The 14,140-nt window shown below is 33.9% G+C and overlaps 1 protein-coding gene and 1 non-coding gene across 2 annotated transcripts; one reads left to right on the forward strand and one right to left on the reverse strand.

Moving 5' to 3' along the window:
* The first annotated feature begins 1,861 nt into the window (after positions 1 to 1,861).
* Trnaf-gaa (transfer RNA phenylalanine (anticodon GAA)) lies at positions 1,862 to 1,934 on the forward strand. Its single transcript has one exon. It is a non-coding gene; the product is annotated as a tRNA-Phe (tRNA).
* Positions 1,935 to 6,991: 5,057 nt separating this feature from the next.
* Positions 6,992 to 8,844, reverse strand: LOC133193754 (uncharacterized). Its single transcript, XM_061329687.1, has one exon. It carries the CDS (start codon positions 8,816 to 8,818, stop codon positions 6,992 to 6,994), a length of 1,827 nt encoding a protein of 608 aa, XP_061185671.1. The 5' UTR covers positions 8,819 to 8,844.
* Between the last annotated feature and the right edge of the window lie 5,296 nt (positions 8,845 to 14,140).

The following is a 14,140-nucleotide window of genomic DNA, read 5'->3' on the forward strand; positions in this document are numbered from 1 at the left end:
CCATAGTTCCATTCTGAGGAGGGAATTCTTCAAAATCATGTCAGATTTAAATTTTGTTAATATTCCCAACGCACAGAATGAATTTGAATTATCATACCTTTACTTGATTCCTAAACTTCATAAAAATTCCCATGGGTACCAATTGCGCCCCGTTATTAGCAGACCTATTTTCGTATTCATATGAAGCAGAATTTATTCAAAATCTTATACATTAGAAGAAAAAGACACTTGATGTGGCCTTCAATATTTAGATATTTCGACAAGTATTATCAAATTACAATAGTTACTTCCATTCATATGTTGACTTAATTTATCCAAGTGAACTTGAAATAAAAGATATCACAGATTCTGACACAACTGTTTCATATTTGGATATGTTACTAGAAAAAGACGTTAATGGTAACCAAAACTTTATGATAAATGTGATGACTTCAGCTTTTCTATCGTCAACTTACTACTTATGTAGCAGTATACCCTTATCACCTGCATATGGGGTTTATATCCCCCAGTAGATTCGATACGCAAGAGCATGCTCCATCTACGAGCAATTTCTTAAACGATGCAAGCTATTGACAAGCAAGTTGATGAAACAAAGATATCAACAATCTCCTTTAAAATCATCTTTTCGCAAGTTCTATGGTCGATACAATGACCTTGTCAGCAAATACAATTTATCATTAAGTCAATTGCTGCATGACGTTTTTCATACTAATTGTTAGGCCATTATTTAAACACTGAATTGTCTACGGATTTTTTCGTTTGTCCGATCATAACAATGAGCACACGGCGCACCGGTTGACAGGGGATGCTTACTTCACCATGACACCTGATCCCAACTCTGATGTTTTTGGAGGTTCGTATTTGCTTTAATTTTCTCCCGATTTGTATTGTTTCAATTACTGCATAAATTAGGAAATAAGTTGACGATGGAAAAGCTTAAGTCATCTCGTTTGTCATATGGACGGCCATAGAATTTACGATACGCTGACTACAAACGAGTTTATCTTCAGTAGCCTGCCTCAGTTTAATAATTGCTCGTACTCAGAGCATCTCTTGAGTCGAATAAGTTGGGAACGATAAACAGCGGAGTATTGCTACATAAATAAGGAAAATAGCTGTTCATCAATTGTAAATAAAAATAAATAAACAAATAAAATTACAAAATTTATTAAATCTTTCCATTCATATGTCGTATGGATATATTCCAGTATTATCAAAATAAAAGACGCCAGAGACTTCAACATCTGTTTCATATTTGGATGCTTTACAGAATGAGCGTGTTAGCAAATATAACCTATCAATGGTTTGTGTTTCTGGCTGACGTGTTTCATACCCATGTAAGGCCTTTATTTTTATACCAAATTTGACTACGGAATGTTCTGTCTACATGATCAATACATAGGGATGACGGTGGGTGTGACCGGTCGACAACGAATGCTTACCCCTCCAAAGCACCTGATTACACGTCTGGAATTTCCATGGTTCCGTGTTTATATGCCTGTTCGCAGATTTGTATTTTTGTTAAGCATTCACTGTTCATTATCTTCACCTTTTTCATTTGACTGTAATCATTCATGTGTAACGGGAGAGGAGAAAAATGCAGCGGATCAGACCGGGATTCGAACCCGGGCCCCCTGAATCTCCAGTCAGGTGCTCTACCAACTGAGCTATCTGGCCACCGGCGATCGAACCCGTCTGACCGCCACATTTTTCTCCTCTCCCGTTACATTTGGTGCCGTGCCATGCCCTGGAAGTGACACGTGAAATACCTGCCAGGGAAGAGCCTGGGTTGGAGTCTTTGGGGGGCCAAAGACTTTTAAGGAGGGAGGAATGTGGCGGTCGGACGGGTTCGATCGCCGATGGCCAGATAGCTCAGTTGGTAGAGCACCTGACTGAAGATTCAGGGGGCCCGGGTTCGAATCCCGGTCTCGTCCGCTGCATTTTTCTCCTCTCCCGTTACACATACTATAGCACATGTATCTGACATCCTTTGAGGACTTTTCTCAAAAGCAGATGTCATGGAGTTGTTTATGCATATCATTTCATTGTTTTGCAATAAAAATAATAATATTTCTTTCCGAGTTAAAAAAAAAAATCTTATTTGACAAGCGTTTCTTCGTTGAGAATTTACCTTAAGTACCATTCTAGGGTGTTAGGACAAACTCCATGTGAAATTTTGGACTGCAAGAGCCAAAAAAAAAAAAAAAAAAGAAGAAAAGAAGTCCCAGCAATGTTATTAGTATTGGATATTGCCGTATACAGCTTTATTCATAAAAAAAATCAGACAAATTGAGGCCCGTCAGTGTTGATTAATTGTATGTTGTTCAACGTTTTTTTCACTCATATAGAGACGTCATCATATACCGGGGAAGGGCTTGAAATTTAGTCCTTTACTAGGCATTCAGGGCCATTGAGCAGTGAGGATTCTTTATCGTGCCAACGCCTACCGTGACACGGGGCCTCGGTTTTAAAGGTCTCATCCAAAGGACCCACAACTTTCAATTCAAAGTGCCGAGCGCTTGGCGAAGGAACAGTTTATACCTATTAAATTTTTATCGTCTTAGGTAAGTCGCGGACCGTGATTCGAACACATGACCTTCCGCTCACGGAGCAAGCTCTCCGTCAGTGTCGAAAACTGTCACATATTTTTTTTTTCTTAGATATTGCTTTGACGTCATATGTTTGTTCTTACAGACCAAAAATCCACCGTTGGCAGTCCGATATGAGTGAGCCATATCTGAATATCAGTACCTATATCCTTAAAAACAGGACTGCTACTTTAACAAAATATAACAAAAATCATTAAGCAAACAACATCTAATAAAATTTTATATGTACGATACCAGGGGGTAAATCTTTTGAAATAGTGATTTAGACATTATTTATAAGTGCAAATAAAATAGGAAACTTCCATTTTGAATTTTCTTTACATGTGTAATTTTATTATAAAATTATTATTAAAGTGATTCCAGATTACTGCTATATTAAAATTGATATCAATTATTACAAAAATCGAGACCATAATATTTTCATCATCTGTTTTTTTCTTCTTTTTTATGACTGAAAACAATCCACTAGTTTGTGTATCGTAATCCAATGCATTGTTTTGTTTCATACTTGTTTTGAGTAAGGAACAATTTGTCTTCACTCTCAATTTCAAACTTAATCAAACAGTCCTTAAATCTACATTTATAAAGCTGCATGATTTCCAACACAACTACTTAATTTCATTTTTAAGTGTGCATTCTTGATTCTTGCCCGTGATAACTTAATTTGTCTCTTTTTTTATTAATATATATATGGCACTGTTAAATACACTTTTGAATGAATGAAATATGAAGATAACGAACAGTATTCAATCTCAAAAGCCCAATGAAACGATACAAATCTGGAGCAGAGCAAACACGGACCTCAAAATTTAGAGGTGGGATCAGGTGCCATGGAGGAGTGAGCATCCCCTGCCGGCCGGTCACACCCGCCGTTTAGTATGAAAAAGATCAGTCCTCATTTTACTTAATGATAGGTTGCATGTGCTGACAAGGTCATTGTACCGACCGTAAAACTTGCGAAATGATGACTTCAAACGAGATTGTTGATGTCCTTGTTTCATCAACTTGTTTTTCAATAGTTTGCCTCGTTTTAGAAATTGTTCATACATAGCTATAGAGCATGCTCTTGCGTATCGAATCAACTGAGAGACATAAACCCAATATGCAGGTGATAAGAGTATATTGCTACATAAGTAAGGGAAGTTAACGATTGAAAAGTGGAAGTCATCACATTTATCATAAAGCTTTTTGTTAGGTTACCATTACCGTCTTATTCTAGTAAAATATCTAAATATGAATCAGATGTGTCAGAATCTGAGGAATCTTTTATTTCAACTTCACCGGGATATATCGAGTCGACATATAAATGAAAGTAACTGCACGTATTGTTAATTAATAATACGTTGTCGGTATAACGAAATGTCGAGTTGAAGGCCACAGCAAGTATATTCTTCTTCTCATTAGAAGTTTTTGAATAAATTCTGCTTCATATGAATACAAATATAGGTCTGCTAATAAGGGGGCACAATTGGTACCCATGGGAATTCCAACAGATTGTTGGAAGACCTGATCTCCAAAAACTACATAGATATTGTCAATCAGAAACTCAAGGATTTTTTTTAATATCAACTTCAGAGTACTTGTGTGTACAATCAGAATGCTTTTTAACAAAATAATTTTGCAAATGACCGATGACAAGGTAAGTATATTTACGAGTTCCATTTTTATTGAAAAATCAGCTGTCTATAATGTCAAAAAGCCTGGACTTCAATTTATCACGGGGAATGGTTGTATAAAGTGTTGAAAAGTCGTATGTTTTAATGTTATTGATTATATAGTAAACTTTTGTGATTTCAAATTTTCTAGAAGTTCTTTGGAGTTTTTGAGTATCCACATCTGATTTACATCACTTCTCGAATATACTGTTTTACAGTACTCCTGAAGTTTCTCCTTCATTACAGTAAATATTTCATTGAGGAATAAAGAAATAGGCTTGGTAGAACATATACTTGAACCCGCAATGTATCTTTGTAAGGATTTTTATGAAGTTTAGGAATCCAGTAAAGGTGTTGTTCTTCTGCTCGGTTACAGTAATTCAAATTCATTTTGATTGTTGGCAATATTAAAAATATCTAAAACGGATATATGATTTTGAAGAATTTCCTCCTTAGAAAGGGAGCTATGGGTGTAAGTTGGGTTTCCATCTGCAGAATTAAATCCTAGTTCCTCTAAAATACAATTCAAATAATGAGCTCGAGCCTTACAAACAAAGACTATGTTGTTACCAGATTTGTCGGCTGGGACCAGCACATAGTGATCGTGTATTTTATCTAATTCCTTTTTCGCTTCTGAATTATTAAAGACAGAAGAATAAATAGTTTTTATACAGCCCCTCAATCGCTTAATGCGAGATTTCAACATCCATCTGATGCTCTTAATCCATTCTGAAAAAAGTGTCAAGGTCTTCTTTCTCGTGTTTGGCATAGCGCCTGGCGTAATCTTTCACATAATTCATAAAGTTTATAAAATTATGACACCAGTTGAAAGAACGGGGTTCCCTAAATTTTGGCCCTTTTAAAATAAGGGCTTTAAGGTCCTCGTTATTAACTATGTTTACATCACCAGTTGTAATGAAAAAAATGTCCCAATGGCCTCAAACTCTCTGATTTGTTTCATAAAGAAATGTAATCGGCATATATCCAGTGCAATACATCTAAAATATCAGACGGTTTGACGTCCTTCATTGCCGAAAACATTCATACTGAAATGTTTTAATTAAAATAAATTTATTTGAGACAGTCCGATATTATAACAAATTTAAAGACAATGGTCTTTATGGTCATTAAGGAAAAACGCAACGTAGTTTTGAATTTAATTTACTTACTTTCTGTAGTTTTAGAATTCCAAGAAGTTTTTTTTTACTCTTATGATGCTTTATACCTCCTCTTAAACAAATTTTGAGGAAATTTCAACCAAAATTATATATTTGCTAATTTTTGTATATATTTTTTTTTTACTGAAAACAGAAGAATTTGCATCATTTGAAATCTTTTCAACATTGTTGGTAATGTATACTGATTTTTGTCGAAGTACATCTGAATGTACTATAATTATAAACTGATAGTATCCTGGAAAAAAAAACCCAGAACAGAGTTGAAAGAAATGCCTCTGATTTTGATACAGAAAAATGAAGTGAAAGATATTTAAGGCATTTAGAAGTAAATTACGCGATGATTTGAATTTTACAAACACAGAAAATAAATCTGTAGGTTTAAAGGACAGTCTCGATTTGTGTTACATATGATATTTATGTCTAATAAAAGTCATTGAGAATCACTAAAACATTTATAAATGATTTCAACTGTAATCAATAATTTTCTGTTCTGTTTTATTGGAAATTCAATCTTTAATTTTTTCCAATTCAATATGATACTTAGCATTCTGTTTCAAAATGATCGTAATAAAAATAAAGGATAAAACTTTTTTGTTTGTTAAATGTTCAAGCAGACAGTTTGATATATAGAACACCTACCAAGGGTACCATCAGACGAATATTAATATCAGACTGTTGGTCACAAATATAGGACTGCCAAGGGAAAATAAAACAGAAGAATGATATCAAAGCAATCTCTCAGAAAATTTCAATATGAATGTTCTTAATCTCTTCTTCAAAATAATAGTAAATCGAGTATGAATATCATGAGTACTTTTTATATGATTATGAATTGAATCCATTAAAACTTTCCTTTTCTACTTAATTCAATTATAGCCCTAGCGAAAGGTAAAAAATAAGTTTGAATTTATTGTGACATCATATTGGTTCTACACAGGATAAAACTCTACCATTCAGTTAACTGAAAAGCGACTGAATGGCAGAGCTCTGTCATTCAGTCACGTTTCAAGACCTTTTAGTGACAATTCAGTTGACTGAAAGGTGCAGTCTCATCCTGTGCTAGCACCTAAAAGTCAGTCTAAACTCATTTACATGTACTAGATCTTAACTCCTGCGATGCGACAGAAAGGGGCTTGGTGGTCTGATCGCAACAAGACGGTCAAAATTCATTCGCTAAATATTTACCCTAAACACTTAATAAGGCCCAGAATTTTCATTAAAACCTGCTTTACTGCATATGTAATAAAATACGTCTGTGTCATAATATATAATCGTTCTGCACAGATTTGGGCGACAAAATATGTGCCAATATGTTAGATATGTTTTGTCAACCGTTCTGAAGAAAGTAAAAAAAAGTATCGGTACATATTGTCACCGGTTCAATATGTGTGCCGATGACCAATAATATGTGCAGTTAGGATAGATACATATTGTAGCCGGCAAAAATGTGTATAGAACGACAAAATGTACAATAATATATGTCTATTTTGCACCGACAAATGAAAAAAGCAAATCAGAGATACGTTTGATAAGTTTATTGTTTTCCGTCTTAACTTTTATTTTCCGCGCCTTTTTTCATTTTATTATTAGTGATTGAACGTGAAGTTGTCTCTAATTGTTTTACATTATGAAGTGTACTTTTGACACGTGTTAGTAGCTCATTCCTATATTTATGCATTGAATCATCTTTGACAATTCTGTCACAGTTCATGCCATAGTTCCAATCACAGGTACGATAATGATATATCAAAGCAACATTGTCTGGGATTGAAACGGACTTAAAATTTTCCTTAATAGGTCTGCTTAAATGATGAATTCCTAGTTCAAAAACTCGTAAAGGGTAAACAATCATTTTTGTTCTAACTTTGCTAACTGTCGAAGTTCGCATTGTAACGTTTGACGTCAGAAGTTGAATATATTCGTCATTTTTGACCGGCTCTTGGTTTACAAAGTTAGAATCGAAGAAAACACTTTGAAAGCTAAACACAGCGACGTCTTGCTCCTTTGAAAGAGAATCCCTGGCCAATTTGTGTAAATTGGTTAACATAGAATTCCATGTTTCTGTTTGTTTTGGGACGATAAATTCGTCGATGTCATTAAAAGAGACTAGTTCTGACACACGAATATTTCTATACAAACAATCCCATATTGCAGCGGATTGCCCATGATACCAAATCTCATGTGTCTCCATTGACAAATTCCAGGGGAAATACGTCACAATACCCAGTTCAGAATAATACTGAAGTAATTGATGGATATCACCTCTTTCTCTGTTATAGTAAAAATAAATATGTTCTGTACCTAACAATCTGGACAGTTCTATAAATTCAGTTAAACGTATAATATTGATATCTCCAAACAGAGGTGGGACGCACGTTGAGAATTTGTATTTATAGGGCTGTTCAATTATATCGGGTATGACATTTATGGGTACAATCTGCTTCATATTTTCATTGTTAGTCAAATTTACATGTTGAACCCGACCAAATTTTTGGGGTATTTCACATGAACACAAATACACTGAATTATCTTTAACGTGGCTTTCACACGTTGGGTAGAACTGCACTTCAGATTTGAAAACCTCATCGGTGTCGTTGCTTTGCAAAAGACACCACAGTCTGATGAAATTACGTGCTCTACCGATGAGTATAAAGCGTATAAAATTTGCTTCCTCGCGGGTATCAAAGAAGGAAGAATATAAATATATCCCATTGTAAGGAAAAATCTCTCTAAAGTTATAATTCTCGGTTGAAATTGTGATGTTAGGATTTCGAATAAACTCTGATTGCCGAACGAAGTGCTTCTTCTTTGTTAACTTTTGCTTTTCTACATCTGAAGTTCTATGTTCCACAAAACTTGTTTTTACTGTTTGTTCCCCTCGCTTAGTCTTTGCTTTTATTGTGCTTGAAGTTTTGTTTTGGTGGTAAAAATTAAAGTTATTTTGCTGAATTTTCTTTGCAAGTCTTATGGCACTCTCCCTTAGTTTTCTATCAAAATCATCTTCCTCAAAATTTTTGTACTTAGATTGAGTTGTTTTCCCAGACATCTCCTCTCTATCGAATTGCATATGATTGGTGTTGGTCGTTTTTACGGAATTCTCCAATTTCTCAGTTATCAAATTTGATTGAGCCTCAGGTAGACTATTTTGGTGAAGCTTATCGTTAAATGCAAAGTAAGCATGATCACTGTGACCTTTCAACTTCCGGTCAACTTTTGTTTCTGATTTGTCTTCTTCATACTCAAATACTGAACTGTAGTCATCCGATTGTCTAATTTCCTGTCCCCTTTCGAACACACTCTTGTAAAAATAAACGGTAACCATAACATAGGTGCACATGATCAGTACCAATATGTGGAGTAGTCGCCGGCCTCTCATGGCAGATTTGTGTCTACATTCTATAACTGCGAAAAAAAAATATAAAAAATGAAACAATTTATTTTAATGACGATTGATTGAAATTAGCCAATGCATGAATATCAAGATAATGAAAAATCTTTAAGGCATGAATATGCGCATTATTTGATTTTGCTGTGTTGTTACATTTAGGATATATTATAACAAGTAATTTAGGTGCAACAGGAATTGTTGCATCTTATTTCAAGTATAGCAGAGCAATCTACGACGCATCTAAAGACTGATGGTTCAATGGATTGTTTTAGATCTACTATTCACAAATAGGTTGGAGGTTGGAATTTTTTCGCTATATGAAAATCATTGCATGTACTATGCATATTAAAAATATGTAATAAATGTTATCTTTACATTTTGCACGGTTAATATTGCGTCGAAAAAAGGAAAATACAATGTCTGAGAGAGAGAGAGAGAGAGAGAGAGAGAGAGAGAGAGCATGTACATATATTTTTACAACAAAATATATGTAAACCTTAAAATATCCGTCTTACCTGGGAGGGTATTGAATCAGTTCAAATTTCAGATAACAACCTGACATATTATAACGGGTTTGATTTGTCTATTTTATGCTCTTCATATCTTATCTGTTGAATATAGTGGGACACCGAGCCACTTGATTCAACTATAGGACAAACAGTCATATATAAAAGAAACACGCAGTATCAACTGAGGTTGTAAACTAAATAACGATAATAAATACATAGACAATGAAGGGGTGTGATTTAAATGTTATAACATGTTTTCGTTAATTTCGATAATATTTTTGAGTCATGTGCATGCATATATATTTTTCTATAATATTTGTCTATCATTGCTATCATTGTTAGGTCTCTAATTCGCTTAAACTACATAATATGGTCAACTGATCGACTGAGTGTTTTTAAGTTTAAAAGGCATTTCAACTAGATATGAAAATAATAATACTAGTGATGACATAATAGTTGCCAGTTATCGACAGGGGATTCTTAGGTACCTGATCCCACCTCTGGTATGTCCGGGGGTCCGTGTTTTATGACCTATTCACAGATTTGTATTGTTTGTAAATTTTTTAAAAAGATTGATAAATGTTCGTTTTCTTCCCCTTTTTCGTTGATATCGACTGTTTTTTCTAAAGTAAAAACAGATACTTCCACTAAAATTTGTAATTGTGATGTCGTTATGTATATGAAGTAACTATGCCTTGAAAAAAAACTACCATTCAATTGATAATACATGTAACAAAAAAGCTTTTAGAAAAGGTATAATTGCCTTTTACTTTTTCCTCATTTGCAATTAAAAATTTAATTAATGAAAAATACACTACTTGAAAATACAACCTCAATGTCAAGAATATCAACATCGCACTTCGTTCTCGGTCTATGCTTTCTCTGAGGTCAATATATCGAGAAACTTTATCAGAAAGCTATATTTCTATAAAAAAAATCTCGAAAAATTTTGTCAAGGCTTGGCTGTTAATGGGTCAATTAAAAAGAGTAAGGAAGTCAAAATTTTTAGTTGTGTTAAATTTATATTATTCGTCAAGATAGGATTTTGATTTACATGTTCTCACCCTCTAGGAAAAAAGGTGGATTCACCTCTCTACTTTATACCCTACCCTTCACTTCAAAAACATAATCTTAATGTACTTTCAATGTATCATATAACGGCTTATTAAACAAGACTAGTGTATATTTTGGAAACATACTACTTTTCCATTACATTCTTCCTGGATACTGTTCTGTCCCCGAGTTATCTCGGAAACTATTCAATCGACCTTTCACGGTAAATAGTCATTTTGTGTAGATTTGCTGAACAAAGGTCATTTTGCGCGAACCGGAATGCATGTGCATGCGCGTGCGATAAATGGAATGACTGCTACACATGTTGTTGTTGATGTACCCGTAACCCTAATACTTTTTTATAAAATGCTTTGGAACTCGCATTATATAGATATAATAGTACTGTAAGAATGCTGAGTATAATATGTAAGAAATCTAGAAATTACATAAAAGCGCATGTGCTGAAATTTGCAAGTGTGAGTTCCTCCTTTCGACCAGTGACATCCGCTGCTAGCCCTATGTACTGATCAGGTATAAACGGAATATTCCGTAATTTAGTATAAAAAACAAAGTTCTACGTTTGGTACAGCTGTATGAAAAACGTCTACCAAAATACGACGAAATGATAATTTATTATTGATAACAAGGTCATTATAACTACCATAGAATTTACGAATTGCTGACTTTAAACGAGTTCGTTGAAATCCCTTTTAAATCAACTTATCTGGCTGAAGTCTGCCTCGGTTTAATAATTGATCGTACTCAGAGCATGCATTTGAGAATAAGAATATCGAATGAGTTGGGAGATGTAAACACGTTAGTCACAGTATTCTTGAATTATATGGATACTACTAAATAATTTAAATTTAAGATATAATTAGTTTGAACAAAAAATGTTACTCGTATTTCAAATCAAAAACTGTTAAGGCACTTTTTTCACGGGGTCAAAATTCCGCGGTTTAATCCGCAGGTAGAAAGTTACTTGGATTTCTTAGAATGATTGATTGATTGATTGTATGTTGTTTTACGTCCCATTCGAGAATTTTTCACTCATATAGAGACGTCACCATATACCGGTGAAGGGCTTCAAATTTTGACCTTTACTCTGCACTCAGGGCCATTGAGCAGTGAGGGATCTTTATCGTGCCAACGCCTGCCGTGACACGGGGCCTCGGTTTTTAAGGTCTCATCCGAATGACCCACAACTTTCACTTCAAAGTGCCGAGCGCATGGCGAAGGAACAGTTGCTACCTATTTTTTATCGACTTAGGTCTGTCGCGGCCGAGATTCGAACTCACGACCTCCCGATCACGGAGCGAGCGCTCTACCTCTTAGAATGATACTATATGCCAAACATATACACTTTAAGTACTCAAGGAGAAATTTCCGCGGAAAATTTGTGACCACGTACATAAATTAATATCACGCAGAAAAAAGTACTTTGAATTCATAGACATATCTTTTATGCTTTTTTTTTTATTTTAAGAGCAGTTATCTCACTAAGAAGATTAAACTACCCAGGATCAACATAAATGTATATTCCTCTGTTCTTGATCCGATAAGATCAATGCCCTTAGTGCAAACTTTGGACGAGAAGATTTATCTAAATTGAATGCTTAATTTGCACCTTAAAAAATCAATTTGGTCAATATTTTTAGTCTGGCTTCAATCGATGCTTAGGCACGAATATGGATTAAAAGTTTGATTACAATCCCTAGGGTAGCCTGAATTCTTCATTGCCCAATCAATATGTGAATGCAACGATGGTGTTCATACGAAAAAAGATATGCATTTTCTTTAGTTTTGTACATATGAAAAAATGTATTATTTTCTTTAGTTTTATATTTTTGTCGAGCAGTTGTCATTGTACATTGCCTCCTTGAGTTGTTGATCTTGTCTTCGTTATGGGAAAAATTCAGCTGAAACAATCAAATTTTAAACGAACATTTTTGGTCAATTTGTTAAAAAAAATTCCTTAAATTTTTAAGGATCAGAAATTAAAATTTAAGAAAGAATGAGTCAAATAGATCCAAAAACAGATAATGGAAATTCAAAATTTAGGTTCACAAAGTTGAATTTTTCTTGATGGACACTTGGGTTTTGAAAGATTATGCATATAATACAATATTGTTGAAACTGGTATTGAATTTTGCGACTCGATATATCCCAGTGAACTTGAAATAAAAGATACCTCAGAGTCAAACACATTTGTTTCATCTTTGAATATTTTACTAGACTAAGTCTATAATGGTAATCTAACAACCAAACCTTATGATATACATGATGACTTCAACTTTTATATCGTCAACTTCCCTTATTTATGTAGCAATATACCCTTATCACCTGCATACGGAGTTCATGTCTCCTTGTTAATTCAGTATGCAAGAGCATTTTTTACGTACGAACAATATCTAAAACGAGGCAAACTAGCAAGCTATTGTAAAACGAATTGATGAAACAAGAATATCAACAGTCTCGTTTGAAGTCAACATTTCGCAAATTCTATTGTCGATACAATGACCTTGTTAGCAAATGCAATCTGTCGTTAAATGTGGATTGACGTTTTTATGCAAATTGTTAGACTATTATTTACACACTGAATTGTCTACAGATTTTCCATTTACCATAATGAGGAGTACACGCGGATGCGTACTCCTCCATGGCACCTGATCCCACCTCCGATGCTTTAGAGATCCGTGTTTGCTCTGCTCTCGATTTGTATTCTTTCAAGGAGATTTGAGCTTCATTTCTGTTCGTTATCTCCATATTTCATAGACTTATATACATGTTAGTCATAAAAGTATAAACTTAACTTAAATATATATTAAATTAAGTGGGAAATATTGATGAATTCGGTCATTTTTTTCAACAAAATATTTTTAATATTGACAATTGAATATGGAAAGGTACATGTATTCAAAGAGAACAATGGTATTGCACATAATTATTACTCTACATGAATGAATATAAATGGCATTTGTTCTTTGGTTTTAACAAAAATATTCCCGAATGAATAATTACGTATGGAGTAACAAATGCTTAGCACACGACATGATGTTAAAACTGTTTCTGAATTATTCTATCTATTTGGGATGTGCTAAAAAACATTACGAATATAAATCTACAGGGTTAAACTTATATATTGACTGTTTTCACTGAATTGCTAAATATTGCTGAATTCTCGCTACTTATTATCTATTTTTTTTTTTTTTAACAAAAACAGTTCAGTTTAACTTAGAGTGTTTCATTTTACACAATTAGATGATCTAAACATGTTTGCTTGATTTTTCTCCAATCCATTTAATGCTATTTCCGAATTTTGAAAAAAAATATTGTGCAAGTGATATATTTGTTTAAAAAAACATATACGATTGTGGTGGGATTTTTTCACAATCCTGCTTCTTTGAACAGAACATATTTGTCCTATATTTTCGACATTGAGCAAACATGTCTCCTAGCGTTTATCAGTCTTTTCCCCGGTAATCTGCAATAATAGGAACGAAGACACTTCTACACAGTCAATATTCTAGAAAAAGAAACCTCCCAGTGCCAGTAATGGTCAAATTAAACTTCTTTTTCTGGATGTCTATGAAATAGTTGCTGATAAATTCACAATCAAGGGTGCATTTTTGCATTTTAAGTAATTCAAGGTCACATTATTATATTGTATAACCTTGATCATTGAAATTATATTGAATTTTACTTTTGCCAGGAATAACATTCAACAGCTTGTCGAACAAAGCGGTTG

Source organism: Saccostrea echinata, unplaced genomic scaffold (assembly GCF_033153115.1).
Source record: "Saccostrea echinata isolate AGI-Se365-2 ecotype Australia unplaced genomic scaffold, CSIRO_AGI_Sech_v1 ptg000028l, whole genome shotgun sequence".
In the NCBI taxonomy this organism is placed as follows: Eukaryota; Metazoa; Mollusca; class Bivalvia; order Ostreida; family Ostreidae; genus Saccostrea; species Saccostrea echinata.

Excerpts from the sequence above, each read along its gene's own strand:
- LOC133193754 (XM_061329687.1), bottom strand. The coding sequence starts at position 8,818 with ATGAGAGGCCGGCGACTACTCCACATATTGGTACTGATCATGTGCACC.